The 16,031-nt window shown below is 40.6% G+C and overlaps 1 protein-coding gene across 1 annotated transcript in view; it reads right to left on the minus strand.

Annotated features, from left to right (window-relative positions):
* adamts17 (ADAM metallopeptidase with thrombospondin type 1 motif, 17) overlaps positions 1–16,031 on the minus strand; it is a 136,061-nt gene that overhangs the window by 25,767 nt on the left and 94,263 nt on the right. The window contains exons 15-19 of the mRNA XM_053421678.1: positions 15,864–16,009; positions 15,551–15,720; positions 10,223–10,350; positions 6,407–6,527; positions 5,087–5,161 (exon numbers count right to left, since the gene is read on the minus strand). Coding sequence (XP_053277653.1) covers positions 5,087–5,161; positions 6,407–6,527; positions 10,223–10,350; positions 15,551–15,720; positions 15,864–16,009 — 640 coding nt within the window. The remainder of the gene's footprint in view (positions 1–5,086; positions 5,162–6,406; positions 6,528–10,222; positions 10,351–15,550; positions 15,721–15,863; positions 16,010–16,031) is intronic.

Genomic DNA, 16,031 nt, shown 5'->3' on the forward strand with positions numbered 1-16,031 from the left:
CAAAGCAAAGAACCTCATGCATATTTAATTAACCGGCTGACTGATAGGTTTCCACGACAAATCATGGCATGTAGCGATGAGAAGATACTGACATCGAGGCGTTTGTTAGTGAGGTGGAGGTGAAGAGCCATTTTTCATTGGGACGGCAGTGATGTCACTAATAGGTCAAAATTAGCATGGAAGTGCGCACATTCTCCAGTCAAGTTTTTTTTTTTATATACCAACATTTGCAGAGAAGTGACGTACCCGTCTTTAGGGCCCTGTTTTATGCTGCGGTTATACATGAGGCCCCTGGTCTACAGCTTACTACTGCTTCTACAATAGTTAATAAATCTTTTTTTATATTGGAAAGAGCCAAATGGACGTCAGGGTCGGAAAAAGTGATAAATAATAAAAGTAAAGCTTAAGGTGTTTATGAACCACTACGTACAGTAAGTTTGATACCCTACGGTGAGTTATTTTTTTGGGTTGGTGATGCGGTTAGGCACCATAACACAGCTAACCAGCCACCAGCCCTTCTCCAGAAACAGCACACCTCTTTTACACTTGCTGGGCATTATCTCAATACAAAGCAGCTCAATCTGACAGCAACTATTTGACCAATGATTCAAGTTTGCAGTATTTTGGTGGTGAAAAGCACAAAGAACTTCACTTGAGTTCAACACTGTCATTTCTACAAAATAGATAAAATATCAACCTGGAGGTATGACAGACTATAACTTCACCAAATATAGTTTAGACAAGGCTATGACAACTTACTTTTTACAGTTACAGATCTGTAACAGATCTGTTAGCTGTTACAGAGCAACACTTTTTCAATACATAAAGATAGTTTGGATAATATAGAGTTTAACTTTCATTCAAGATACCACAGCTCTACTCATTTTTTAATATCAGGTTGATCTAAAGACGGGAAACATGTCTCCACTTCCTCCTACTATCCAGAAATGAAGGCAAAAATATCCTGGATACGAATGTTACCATCTTGCACCGAGATATATAATTTGAAACCTGCACAGTAGCAGTTTGGTGACGGAGCAGCGGTAGCAAAGCACACATACTGGACCAATTACAAGACAATCTCAGCTGTAAATTATGACATTTCATGCTGTTTTTATAAAATCAATTAAGTAATTAAAACCAAATTTACTGGAAAAAATAGCACACCGGTGTTATAAGAAATACTGTAAATGACAGAAACCATGATTTTTTTGGAACATGTCTCATATGCTAACTTGGATGGGTTATGACCTTTACTGCAGCTAGCCACCAGGTGGCGATCAGGACACTTAGACCCAATCCCATTTCACCCCTTGGCCCTACCCCTAGCTCTTATTTTCGAGGGTTATCTTGCCCCTTGAAAAGGAGTCACAAGAGTAGTGGATGAAATCTTACCCTAAGAATTGGGACAGCCCTTCAAGAAGCCAATACATCATCAGTTGTCGTCGATGAAAACAGACTAGACGGTTTTACCTGGGATGTCATTGTAATAACATGGTTGAGATCTTAAATAAGCCAATGCTTTTGTTTGCAGTTACTAAAGGGACAAACCTATAATATCCAAATAACGCCTATGCGAATGCAGGTGAATCAATGACATTGGAAATTGAAAACCTTGGATGCTCGTCATTATTTCATGTATAAATCGAAAGCTCACAGCTTCAGACTACTAGCAGTGGGCTAAAGAAAAATCATCCTCTAATAACATGCTTTGTTATTAGAAGAGCAGATATGATCAGTAACATCGCTGATAAACGCAGGTTCAATCATGTGCATTGTGTGTCTTCAAAGAGGGGGTAGGGTGAAATAACAATCGTTACGGGGATTTTTAAATCCTTATTAATGGAGGAAATACTACATTTGTGGTTCTCTCTCCCAACTTGCCGGTGATTTGCAAGGCATTCTGTGTAACTCTAGGTCTGAAAAATCTCCGTTTGGAGGGGTATAAAGCCTTGCCCCTCAACCATACCCCTCCGTCCAAACAAGTATTGGGACACAACTACCTCTACATGTGAACGCGCAAAATGAAGGGGAAGACGTAAGGGTTAGGGCAGACATGGGCAAAGTATGGCACGTTGGGCTTTTTAATCCGGCCCTTTGTAGTTTTTACTTCTTTTTTGAAGAAATTGTACTTTCTTGCTTCTTGTTGTTCTGGGTTTGTACCCTCGGGGTTGAATGCACTTATTGTAAGTCGCTTTGGATAAAAGCGTCAGCTAAATTAAATTTGACCGGGAGTGTGGTGTATAGGGCTCGAAATGGCACATGATCTCCCTTCACTTTTTCGCTTTGCCCTGTGAGCCCTTCTGTAAATTAGCGGATCAAGGAAACGAAAAGGGGACAATGAGTGCCGAGTGTTTAACACGGAGTGGACAACAAAATACTTTTTCACTGAAGTCCAATCGAAGGCTGTATGCCTGATATGCCGAGAAACTGTTGCAGTTTTCAAGGAGTACAACATCAGCCGTCACTTTGCTACGAAGCATGCTAACTACGCTAGCAAGCAGTCAATGCAAGAACTGGCGGCTACAGCTCAGAGGTTGGCGGCCATATTACATACTCAGCAACATTTTGTTCACCGACAAACTGCGATTCAAGAGTCAACTACCAAGGCAAGTTTTTTGGTGGCATTCAAAATAGCAAAGGCTAGCAAGCCTTTCTCCAAAGGCGAGTTTTGTTAAATTGACTTGCAAATATATGCTTTGCTACTTGTTAAAGGCCAAATCCTTTCATGTAATGATTTTTCCATGTCTTTTATTGTAGTTCACAAAAACACTCCATCCATCTGGTCCTGCCCCGCCCCGACTGTCAAATTTTAGAACCCATTGTGGCCCGCGAGTCAAAAAGTTTGCCTACCCCTGGGTTAGGGCCAAGGGGTGGAATGGGATTGAGCCTAAGGCTTCCCTTTTGAGAGCTAACATGCTGTCCATTTTTATAGTCAGGACTTTAACACCTGTATGATCAAACATGTGGTTGCCTCATATACTGTATTGGAAATGTGAGAAATTAAGCTGGTGAGTAAAATGCAAGGCTGCACCCTAATTCCAGAACAAGATATGATGTCTCTCAAATCCATTAAAAAAGGTGAGGTGTAGAAAAGTGTTTTGTTTATATCGGCAAGATTATACAGTTTGACAGAGCCTTTTACAGCTGTCCCACATCAGTATTACTAAATAATTAATATGATTTAGGAGATTTACACAGTAATTATATGATCTGACACCTAATTCATTGCGGACTTCGTTTGGCCCCGAGTAATGGAATGACGCTTGCGATGTAGTTCAGGCAACTCGAGCTGAGCTGTGATCATGTGACATACCTCATTCAACACAAACATCTATAAACACCCAACTTATTAGGCAGCCTACTTAAGCAGAGAAATTTCCCATCCCTCCCCTCGCTTGCCAAGCTGCTGTGTCAGTATTGCTGCCAGTTGCTTCAACCCCTCCACCACCCCAGCATCCACCTGTAGGCTCAGACGGGGGGGCTAATATTAGCTCATTACTCCCCATCATATCTATGAAATCTTATCTGGGGGAGTGATTACGTCGGAGCCTCGACGCCAAACATTAACATTGCCATAAACATTAAAACGAGAGTTGTCTGACTGAATTGCAATCTTCTGCGTCAGAATCATAGATGACCTATCCATTCACCAACGGATAATAATATTACTGCTCCTGATTGAAATGAAAACTGCCAATATTCAGATTTAAAAAATAGCAAATGGTTTATCGATTGATTATGTTTGAGTAGAGCAGGTGTTTTAAAACTAATAGCAGGATAATGCAATTCTTGATTTTAATGGCTTTAGAAATACAATAACTGAACTCAAATGCTTGAATAAAGCAAAAGTTATTTAAATGAGCTGCTTTGTTCTGGTACACAATAATGCCCAACATTATTTTATAGTACAGTGTGTCACAGTGCGTCACCCTTTCAGACACAAATATGACCAGCATTACTTACCAGCAACACACAGCACAGCCACAACACGGTGGGATGATACAGTATACAGGATTGTCTGACAGTGACTGACTTTTGGGTGACAGACACAGACGAGACAATGGCCAAAATTTTGTAAATTGAACTCATAAGATGAAATGCAAATTTTACCTGTAGTGGATGAAAGTTAATACTGTCAGTCTCCACAAATCTCAAGTGGTCGAACCATAGTGGTTTGGACCAATTAGGGTCCTATGAGGGAGGAGCTATTGGCAGCTACGGCCCTCTCTTAGGTGTGACTACAGCAATAAGTATCTGAGCTATGAATCACACGGTTTTCACTCTTCACCACACTGACTTTGGGAAATGTGATAGTATCAATTACTATCAATGTGTGTCTATTGACTGTTTGTTTTGAGTTCTTTCCATATTTTCTTCCAGGGTGAGGGCAATTAATTCATCTGAATGTGCAGATGTGCTATTTGCATTTCAAGAGGTTGCGTTCATGACACAAAATGTTGAGTTCATGGGGAAACTGAACCTGTACATATTCTTATCCGAGCATTTGGCCAATTTGTATATACCATTATGAACAAACACCACATACTTCCCTGAGCACCAACCAATCATATCCATCAACCCTCCACCACCCTGCCCATCCAAGTATGGTTAGACACAGACTGCCATGGGCTCACCTGGGTTTCATAGAAGCACATACAATGTTTTAGGAAGCAAATGCCATATATTAGAAGTAGGGCATTTTATACAATGCTCTGTATGTCAAACTTCTAAGCTGGGAGCAGAACCAGATATGTGTGCTGGGTTAAGATTCAGGAGTGTGAAGGTAGGCATTTTATTGCAGATGACTGTTTCCTCCCCCTCCACTATTGCTCCAGCACTTGGCAGCAGCAGCAGGGAGAAGGAAACAGCTTGGATGAAAGGAATGCATCCTTGGCATTCCTGACGGCTGGGTTATGGGATAACGGGGTCAAACAGCTGGTTATGTAACTGTAACCTAGCTTTAAGATTCAGACAAAATTTCCCAGGGGAGCCCACAACTAACTGCTTCTCTCATCTACCTACGATAAAACACACCAGGTAGTGCAGGAAACACACACACACACACACACTGCATGCATCTTACATGAGAAACACTTGGGGACAGCTCTGGGTTTAGCCATCACACAGGTAGATACCCTCTTACACTGCCTAGTGGTGACTGGAGGACAAGACAAGGAAGTTGAAGGGAGGTCACATGTCCTGTGGATCATATGAGAATGTGCGCACACATGCGTACCCACACACACAGGCTTTCGTTCCAGTTATTATCGCCTCTTCAGGCTCAGTTTGTGGCTCCATGTTTGATAGATAATTGTGATCATTAATTCCATAGAGGCTACTGCAACATAACCTGAATGACCACCACTGGCCACACAAAACATGATGAAGGATTACCAGGAGTAAAGAGGGTGATAATGAGATGATGTGTGTCCTTTAATTCAGGTTGACATCCTGCCCCACAAGGAGCTGTAAATCCAGTGCAGTTGCCCGACAAAACCAATAAGTATTTCACATTCAATTATTTCTCATTAAGAAGAAGTAGTGGAAAGTAACTAAGAGTACATTTACTCATTTGTATGATTGGTCAGGTTCTTCTATTGATTAGTTATATTGGTTTGACTATAAAGTGATGGATTGGATATTTGAAAAGACCTTACTCCCAAATTTAGCACAGGGAATACTTGGTGGAGTCACAGGTGTTATCTAGATACAATAAAGCTTCCTTTTCCAAGGTTACTTCTGATCTTTATTGCATCATGTGAGTACAAATATATCATCAATAAAACCATCACTGTACAAACATTTGCATATGTTACACACTATTTATAATTTATTATAGGATTAAAACTAAGTTTAGTGGTATCACTGACACCTGGGCCATCTTAAGACACTGAATATAAAACATTGTACTGTTCTTTGCATTTAAATCTGTATGTGTGTGAATGAAGATGCCTGTGTTTAGAACTCTCTGTGGTCATATTAGTTCCATACTCAACCATTTGGACATGAAGCTTGTCATTGTGTTGGAGCCCACAAAACACAACTGGTTGATCCCTAGGATACTTTTAGAACCAATGCAAACATAAGAAACATTTGGCCAATGTGACAGTGCCAGCATCTTTAAATGTGGACAATGCATTTAATGCCCAAATAAAAGAAAAATTTAAATTAACAACATTGCGTTGGTATTTTTCTCAGGGTACAAACTGCTTTTATGCCAGACACTTACAAAACACACTATGTCATTGATCATTATTTTAAAAAACTTATATAAATCCAACAAACTACATCGCCTCAGCAGTGAAAGCAAATGATTGGAAACCTGATTTTACAATCGAAAGCCACCACATATATGAACACATACAGAGTATATTAGTTGATGCTAAAACAGACACAAACTCACCCATTCCTTTGGTGTGGTTAAAGTCTCCTCTCACTATCTTACAGGAGCGCCCATCTCCATTGCAAAGGCCACAGCGATCCTCTTTAGCCGTAGAGCCAATGAGGCCATCACAGCCGATTTTCTACCCACAACAAAGGAATTAAGAACAAAACTGAACCAAAGGACTGATGATTTTCCATTCTCTGTGTGATTGTATCTTTCTTTTCGAACGAGCATTTATGTTCAGACATCTTGGAATTGTCTGTTTGGGTGTGGTGTACTCAGTTGTTGTAAGGAGGGTAACAGCTTGGCTCGTCCTGGTGGCATCTGTTATTCAGTGTCCATCAATTGATGATGTTAAACATAAGCTAATGGTTACACAAACGGCACTGATTGGTGGACTCGGATAAAACCAGGCTACAAGCATGCCATACGTTTAACTATAAACAATCTTACATGGAGGTAATTGGTCGGCTGATGCTGAACTTTGCAGGTGCACAGAAGACAGAAGATGAAACATGTCTTCTCATTTTCCATAGGAATTTAAATTATAATTATAACATTTCATCAATTTGCATATGGGCTTGTAAGATGTACCTCCTACCACCTGAGCCACGCCAAAGTGTTAAAGTGTCCTTGAGCAAGACACTGAACCCCTACATGTATGTTTGCAGTACTGTGCTCAAGTTGTAAGCAATGTGAGGATGTTTTCAAATGTAACTCATTAATACTTTTAATTTATTAATTAACTTCATACAAAGTGCAGTAAATATTATAAACCTAAATCAAGACAATATTTAACTTGACTGCTTTTTTCCTTTAAATTGACGTTAATTATTTGATTATTAATTATGTGCTTTTGCACAACTTTTTTCAAGGTACTTTCAAGTTTTCTCTAAGCCTCTTCAGCTCTTTAGATTTATTTGTTCTCATTTTCTTCTGATAATTCTCTGTTTTTTCATGTGATCCCAGACTGACTGGATGATACTGTGATCATGGATCTGTGGGGCCCACTCCAGGCCTATCAGTTGCAGGACTCCTTATTCTTCAAGTCGTTGAAGATAGTTCTTTAAAACTGGCTGAACATTTGAGGTCATGCCACAGAATGAATCTGGGACTGATTAGACGGTGCAAAAGAATCCAAACATCTTAAGTGCTTTTTAACTTTTGCAGGTTATTAGACTTTACATGTATTGGTCAAGTAATACTTAAAGAAGATCCTTTTTTTTTTGGTCAGAGGATCTGAAACAATAACGCAGGTTTGGGAGAGATGTGAGTGTCCATTTCTGAGTGAGTCCAAGCAGAAACACAACTGAAATAGTTCTGAAACATTGCTTCATGTGTCACTATCATTCTGTTGAATACATACATATACTGTATTTAGATGTGTGAGAGAGACAAAGCTAACATGTTAAAGAACACACATGTGATGTGTGCTGCGGCTGCACTCACTTTGAGGGATCTTGCTCAGTAAAAGATACATGAGTCATGGCTGAAATGTGAAGTAAGTATTTTTTGAGCACATGTGCGTCACAATAATTGCATCCATATTTGACTTTCTGGACCAGACTCTCTCATTCTCTCTGTCTGCCTTGGACTTAGGGATGGGGAAATTCCTTCCAAATGTACCAACATTCAACATTCACTAATAAACACAATAGACTGACTGTAGTTCGAGACACCAGATCCAAATAAACCATCCCCCTAGGGAGCAGGCTGAGGATCTACCACCGCTAACTGCTAATGAATGAGTTAATTTATTAATCCCTACATTGACCTCTTTCACTGTGCTGCACTGGGACCTGTCTGATAATTGTATGATTGGGTTGATTTTTTTAATCTGTGATGACAGCAGTGCCAGAAGAATAAAGTTGTTATTTATCTGGAAACATCAGGTCATCCTACAGACGTCACAGTGGAATTTGTCTACATTTTAATGGCTGCTGATGTTATTATCATATAACCCTAAAATCAGTCAGCCATTTAAGTGTCAAATCTGGATTGTTCTCAGCTCACTGTCACAACAACTCCTTCAAACTAAACAATATACTCTATAATCCATTAGTTCATTTCAAAACAAGACACCAGAATTCAGATTCAGATAAAGGTGAAGGAAAAGTTGCAGTTAAGATTAAATGAAAACAGTTTGTGCTGTAGGACACAGGAAGCAAACAGTGGCTTCCGCTGATTAATCTGTATTACCTTTCAACATTGATACACCTCTCCATTAATGTCAGACACTGTCTTTGCTAATCAATGTATTAAATATTGTTATTTTGTTCACGTGGTCTGTGACTTGTGATTATCGGCTATACACATACAATTTGGTCCACTGTGTTTTTATCCCTGGTAGGATGTTTATCTTGTCTGTATTCTGGTGATTCTTGGCTGAGGATTAATCTGTTAAAGTCACCTAAAATAAAGAGCTAATATTCTGGTTGTTTATGATCTGTGCTGCTTATGTGATCAGCCAGGTGCCACCATGCGCCTGGACTGTAAACTATGGCCAGAATAAAGGTGGACGACTCCTGTGGAGTCTAAAAAGGTTTGTGGGTTATAACGAAAATGTGTATGTTTCCCTGATTAATTCACTGAGTGAACATAAAAAACAGGCAGCTGTAAAAAGCTGTCTAGCAGGAGACAGCTTTCAGTGAAGCAATGTGCAGCCGAGTGTGAAAAGTCAGAATTCTTTTTTCCTGTCAATGAACAGCAGTTTATCAAATCTGTGGGTAGATAGCTAGAAATCCCTGCTGTTTTAAAGGCATGGTTCACCAACAAATGAAAAATGTGGGTGACATGTTTAAGTCCACAAAACACTGTTCATTATAGTCGCAGGGTAAACAGTGTTGCAGCCAAATCCAATACAGTCAAAGTAAGTGAGAACTCCTTCTTCAGACGTAAGCCCCGACATTCAAATTTGATCTGAAATGGCATCATATATACAGTGTTTAAGCCTAAAAGCCTGCCACCTGAGTTAGGATGCTAGTGTATATAGTGCATAATGGGTGCTTCAGGTGTGTGCGTACGATGGTGAACGTGGCTCCAAAAGAGGATGCTGTTTCGAGTCGTATTTGAATGTCGGGGCTTACAGACACTTGTATGACATCACAGGAGCAGTATGGAGGCATGATATGTTTTTTTTCTGTTGTTTTTCTACGTTTGAAGAAATGGTCACCATTTACTTCAATTGCATTGGATTTGGCTGCAACACTCCCAAAGTGTTTTATGGACTCAAACACTTCACCCTACCCTCCATCGGCATAGTGGTGAGTAAATAATGAGAGCATTTTTCATTTTTCTGTGAAGCATCCCTTCACATTAGCAGGGCACCAGAACTCTTTCCCTGTCTGTGTCTCCTCCAAGTTCCACAGAGAGCTGATGCTGCTCTGACCAAACTCTCCACAAAATAAGTGATAATTTGCGCTATTCAGACAGAACCTTGACTAGTGTAAAGTGACTAGTGTAAACTCTAGTAAGTAGAGGTAAACAGCAGCACATTCACAGAACTGTCTTCCCTCATTCTCTGACTTGGCTCTACGTCCATGAATCAGAGGAGGGAGGAATGGTGAAAAACGTATGGTTGGCCTATGGTTCTCCCACTCTTCAGTAGCAAAGGCCTGGGTCTTTGTACCTTGGTGCCATCATCAGCTGACAGCTCTGTTCTTTGTGCGTGAACAATGGCTGATTGAAGAGTCAATAGTATTAGTTCTGCCACACAAGCCAAGGAGGCTGTGACTTTGTCCCTCTTGGACAAAAGAGTAGGCAGGTCATCAGGTAAAAGGAAGGCCAATCACATGACATGATTTTAAACATGTGTGTGTGTCTTTGTGTTTGTACCTGGCACATCCCGTTAAGACACAGGTCAGCATCAAATGGTCCACAGGGTGTCCCATCCATCACTCTCTCAGCCATCAAGGCTGGGACATCTCGTCCCACCGGGCTGCAGAACAACACACAGGGCTTCTCTGCTCAAACAAGCACACAAAGCGCACACACACACACACAAGATCATTTTGTTATTAATATAATGATCAGTCGCAATAACAAAGATGTGTTTTCAATAAATGTTACAATCCAGCAGCAAAATTAAAGTAACACTGAAAAGCATAGTGAAGTAATGTGTAACACAGTCAAAACAAAAACACACCAACAAGACCAAAAGAGGATAGAGGAGACTTCTGGAGACTCTATGAGTAAAACTACATATAAACACATTCCATCGTCTCAATCAAGCAAATCATTTTATAATTACTTTATGTTTAATATGTTCATATCTTTCATGTCATTATATTCCTGAGTCAATTGCTGCAGTATTTTTGCAAATCTTTTAAAGGCCACATATATTACACCTCTCTGGGATTTCATTTGAGGTATTGGTACCCCTAAGAGAGGGGTAGGCAAACTTTTCTATCGAAAGAGCCACTTTGCCTACTCTTTCCCCAAATTAAATCTGTCTGGAGCCACAAAACATATTTGATAAAACCGGTTATAAAGTTTTATATATATATATATATGTATAGTTATACAATATAAAAACTATAGTTTGTTGCATTTATTCAATTATAGAACGACAATAAAAAAACTGTTGACATTTAACTGCTATTTTGACCTGTTACAAAAAAGGAAAACACTTAACTCTTATGAAGAGGAGAACAAAACACATTGGTAGGCCTACTTTAAAATAAATGAAACACAGAACTATGCTTTTTTTGCTCATCTCCAGCTTGGTACTTTTCAGCAGATGCTGTGTGCTTGCTCTGGAAATGTCTTTAAACATTACATTTTTGTTTGTTTGCTAATACCTCGCCACATTTCAAGCATTCAGGTAAGCCAACATCGTTGGCAGTGAAAGCTAATTAATCTGAATTAAACTCTCTATTTTCCTCCCAGACTTTTCTTTTTGGGGATTTGTCCCGTAATAGGATATGACGCATATTTTAGTTGAGGAAATATTAAAACAAAACGTGAGAGCAGGTCAGACTGGAGGCGGACCCCGAAACTGAAGCTTTGTACAAACCAAATGCAGCTTCTGCGGCGCTGATCTCTGAGCAGCTGTGACCAGAGAAACTCTGTCTTTTCACTGTTTCCACTGTTAAGAAGCAGCCGGTCAGTCAGTGAGTGGCTGCTTCACGTGAACGAGCTCTGATCTCACTGTGTGCGTCTCTGAGCGAGTGAGTGGGACGGGGGGCGAAGCCCCGGGGTCTGTGTGTGTGTCCGCTATCTGGGAGCGGGCGCACACACACACACACACACACACACACACACACACACACACACACACACACACACACACACACACACACACACACACACACACACACACACACACACACACACACACACACACACACACACACACACACACACACACACTCCCGGTATTTCATGACGGCCTGATACGATGATCAAGATTTAAAAAATGAACGTGAAGGTGACGTTCACTCACGTTCATCATATGAAAACTGATTCGTTAAGTTCACAGTTCGCGAAAAATATGCGCAACATGCACTGTACAGGGAGCCACTGCAGAGGGGCTGAAGAGCAGTATGCGGCTCCGGAGCCGCAAGTTGCAGACCCCTGCCCTAAGATGATATATCAGTGGTTTAAGTCGAAAAAACTGCTTCAATGTGTGTTTCCATGTCCTCTCTTCTGCCTCTCTCTGGAGCTGCAGACAGAACAGGCTGTTTTCGCCTGCCTCTTGAGCCCCTCCTCTGATTGGCACTTTGAGTGACACGCGAACAGGCTCATTCTGGCGCATTTACGATCTCTGGCTGTAAACACATTTGAAAGTTACATTATGTTTGGATACCGCTATAGAAGACCAGCCACATATTTACAGGTAGTTATAATAGGATGTTTCTGAAGGGTGAGTTACACCATCCTCATGTTTGTTCAAGTTTTAGCTATGTAGGAGTATTGATTGCGAGTTACAGCGGAGGTTCAGTCCTGAGTAATGAGTAATGTCGAGGTTAATCCGTGCTGAGCACAGCGACACATCAGAAGAAATAAAGCGTAACCTCTGGTCTCGAACAGTAACGTTCTTAAGAGTAATGTGTACGGACATATTCTCTTCGTTGCATCCCTCCATGCTGCGGTGTTTCTTCAGTATTGTTTGTTGTGGTTAGCCTGTGGTAGCTAACAAGCTGCTAGCTCAGCAACATGACTGGTGGGGAGCGGGACGGTAGGTTCGGAGGCTGGACTGGTACCGGCTGGGGGGGGCTGAGTGTCGAGTTCGAAAACCCGTATGACTCATACGGGGGAGGAAGTACGAAACAAGGCGTTTCATTAACATATTTCTTTAATGGACAAAGTGAAAAGAGTGACTGCAGAGTGACTTTTTCATACCTTCAGGGTGCCTACTGCCCCCTTCAAGTACTTACAGATAGGAAAATCCAAGAAAATGTATTTTACACAATATGGGCCCTTTAAGAAGTAATTTGTCCCTTAACATCCTGTACATGTCATTAAGTGATTACTGAAGACATGTGAAAAGAATGGGAACGATGTAGCAATACAATTTTACAGCATTTCTTGGTTCCTGAGTTTGTCTAAACTGTGCAAGGTCATTAAAAGAAAATTGTTTGTAGAAATGAATGACGAAGGTACACATGCAGATGATGAGATGAAGAATGTCAGGACGAAAGCATGCTGCACAGGGTCATGAGAGTAAATAAGGCAATACAGAAGATGAATAAAATCAGGTGCTCTTCAAGGATTGTGCCCAAAATTGTATAAAAATAAAAGAAACACTGACTCAAGAACTTACTGACAAAAAAAATCTAAAGTGAAGGATGACAATCAGGAAATTTTGTCCAAGTAAATGCACTGTCTGTGGGAAAATATTATATGACATTAGTGATACATTTATGAAAGCGCAATAGGTATGTGAAGAGGGGCCAAAATTCAAAGCTATATTATCCATATAAAGTACAGTCTTTAAGATTTTATAATAAAAAAAAAAAAAATTGAAATGTGCAGAAGACCTGCAAACGTACAAGGGATATTCAACCTCTTGTACTATGTTCTAAATTACCGGTGGAGGTGGAAGCCTTTTCATGCCAAACTATTTGGTTATGGGCCATGTCAGCAATTTGGGTCCGAGCTCTCATGGGGGATTAGATGGACTGCAGTCTCTTCTCTGTGTGCTTCAGCAATGATGAATGGAACACTTCAAGCGGGGAATCCCCCACTGTGTTCCAACATTGGATTCTCCTGCATTTCTACGGACATTACACTAGGAGGCCAGAAAGTCTGCAAAAACTGCAAAGTGTCTCACTCGGACACACATGCACACCCACGGAGAAAATATGGAGGGACTGATGGGTTCAGTGCATGTCTGAAAGCCGTTCAACAGAGAACACTTTAATGCAAATTTTCCTCCTTGATCACTTTTAATTTACTGCTGCCTCCTCAACTTAACATCATTTAACTTTCTAATTCATGATATAACAAATCCTTAGCATGCAAGGATATTTATGTAAAGGTTAAAATGTCAGTGTGTGGTCTTGGCTAGGATGAGCAGTAAATGTGAAATGTTACGGATTATGTACTTTCACATGCACAAGAATCAATTTGAGTAAAATGTGTCATTATCTGTACTCATGATGAATGAAAATCCTCATTGGATAACTGTGTCCACATCATGCCTTGATAGGCCAGCCACACACAGAGTTCTTCTCCTACACAGAGCCTAAAAAGAAGTCACACACAATTTTTTTTTTTGTGTGTGTGTGTAGTGGAGAACACATTACAATCATGTTGTTGTCAAAGCCACTCTGTCCACAGGGATACTAACGTGTAACATCGTTAATCATTAACATATGTTCTCAGCATCCCCTGGCCGAGTCAGTGCACCACGCCCGGCTAGACGCACACAGAGCCAGCGCTCCCCTCCACAAGCCAAGGGAGTGGGAGTGTGAGTGAGAGCCAGGCGGCTCGCACAAGCTCCACTGAACGAGTCAGGGTGCACCACGCCCGGCTACAGGCACAAGGAGCGAGCGCTACTCTCTCTCCCTAACTCACACACAATGTATCTTTTAAAAGGTAAAAGAAAAAAATCAATAAATGAGAAAATGTTGAGTATTAAAACTAAAAAGTGAAGTTTACTCACTGAAGATTATAAAAAACTTTTTCTGAATAGTTCTCTTACTCTTTTGAACATTGATCTGAAGCTTCTAAGGCTCTTCTGTAAATAGTTTTCTAGTAAACAATACATATGGCAACTTCTGATCAACCCATATCCATGTCAGGTGTAATATAACAAACTCTGTTTAAATTCATTCCACTTCCGGTTTAAGTCCCGCCTATTTCAAGTACATCTATGGATAAAGATTATGAAGTTGCTTGAACAGATACAGATAATGGAGAATAAAACTGCTAAGATGATAACAGCATGCCTCAGAATCCATGGTTTATCTCTATTGACTAAATTCCAAAGATTGGAAGTGAATTCCCTGCACTTTAAAGATTACTCCAACCATACTGCACATTATATAGCATTGTTGATTTCATGAAGGACAAAAAAAGGATCAACATCAATTCAACTGAACCAGATATAATGTCTCGTTTCATTCTCTGCGTTCTTCCTTGTACAAACATGACAATTACATTACTTACGATGTAACTTGAGAGCTACTGGTCTCTGGTGAGACAGGAGTTAATAGCCACAATAGGTTGCTGCTTACACCAGACCGAGTAAAGCAGCAGCAGAAAAACCACCCAATGTACACAAGTGAGACAAATTTGCATTCAATTACTCAAAATTTGTATTTGAATCTTTTTAGAAGAGGTTTCTCTAGGGCCTGCACTTGACATGCATCATTTGACCTTCCAAAACAATAGTTAGGCAGCAGCTGAACTCTGGGTACTGATAGATAGGTATTACAAAAAGTCTTCAAAAGTTTTTATATGATACATGAATGACATCTTTACACTGGCGCCTGTTTCAGTTTAGAATTTGATCTCAAACTAAACCAAAGGTCGTTATGTCTTTGTTATCACTGCTAAATTTTGGAAGAAGCTCCCACTGGCGCATTTAAAAAGAAATTGAGGTATTTGCTGTTTTAGATTTGTGATGAGAAATTAGCTGATGAGGGTTAGGGTTAGGGTTAGGGTTATTACGACAGCAGAAAGCACAGTATGTATGTGCATGTCTGTTCGTCTCACCATCATTAACAATAGCAATCAGCATGTTGCCCCTCTTCTTGCTGGCGTGTCGGTCGTAGGACAGACACTGCAGGTCTCTGAAGCTTGGTGCGCCCTTTGGACAGGGAGGACCTTCACAAGCTTTGTGCTCCACACTGGTCTTCTGACATGGTTGCCCACCAGGACCAGGCCTGATACAAGACAACCCAGATTTTTCAATTAATATATGTGTAAATGATAAAAATGGATCCTGTGTTGGCAGTTTAATGCATTTTAATGCCAAAATGTCCGCTCTCCCTCCTCAAATACACACAAAAACAGATATGTGACTTACGGAGGGTTGTCACATTTCCTCTGTCTGAACTGGACTCCAGTAGCGCAGGTCCTGCTGCACATGCTCCACTGGCTCCATGGACTCCAGTCACCGTCGACATGCTGAGGGATGGGTGTCTTACTGACACAGTCGCCTGCCCTGCACCACTGACACACGAGCAGACACACA

Source organism: Pleuronectes platessa, chromosome 1 (assembly GCF_947347685.1).
Source record: "Pleuronectes platessa chromosome 1, fPlePla1.1, whole genome shotgun sequence".
NCBI classification, from domain to species: domain Eukaryota; kingdom Metazoa; phylum Chordata; class Actinopteri; order Pleuronectiformes; family Pleuronectidae; genus Pleuronectes; species Pleuronectes platessa.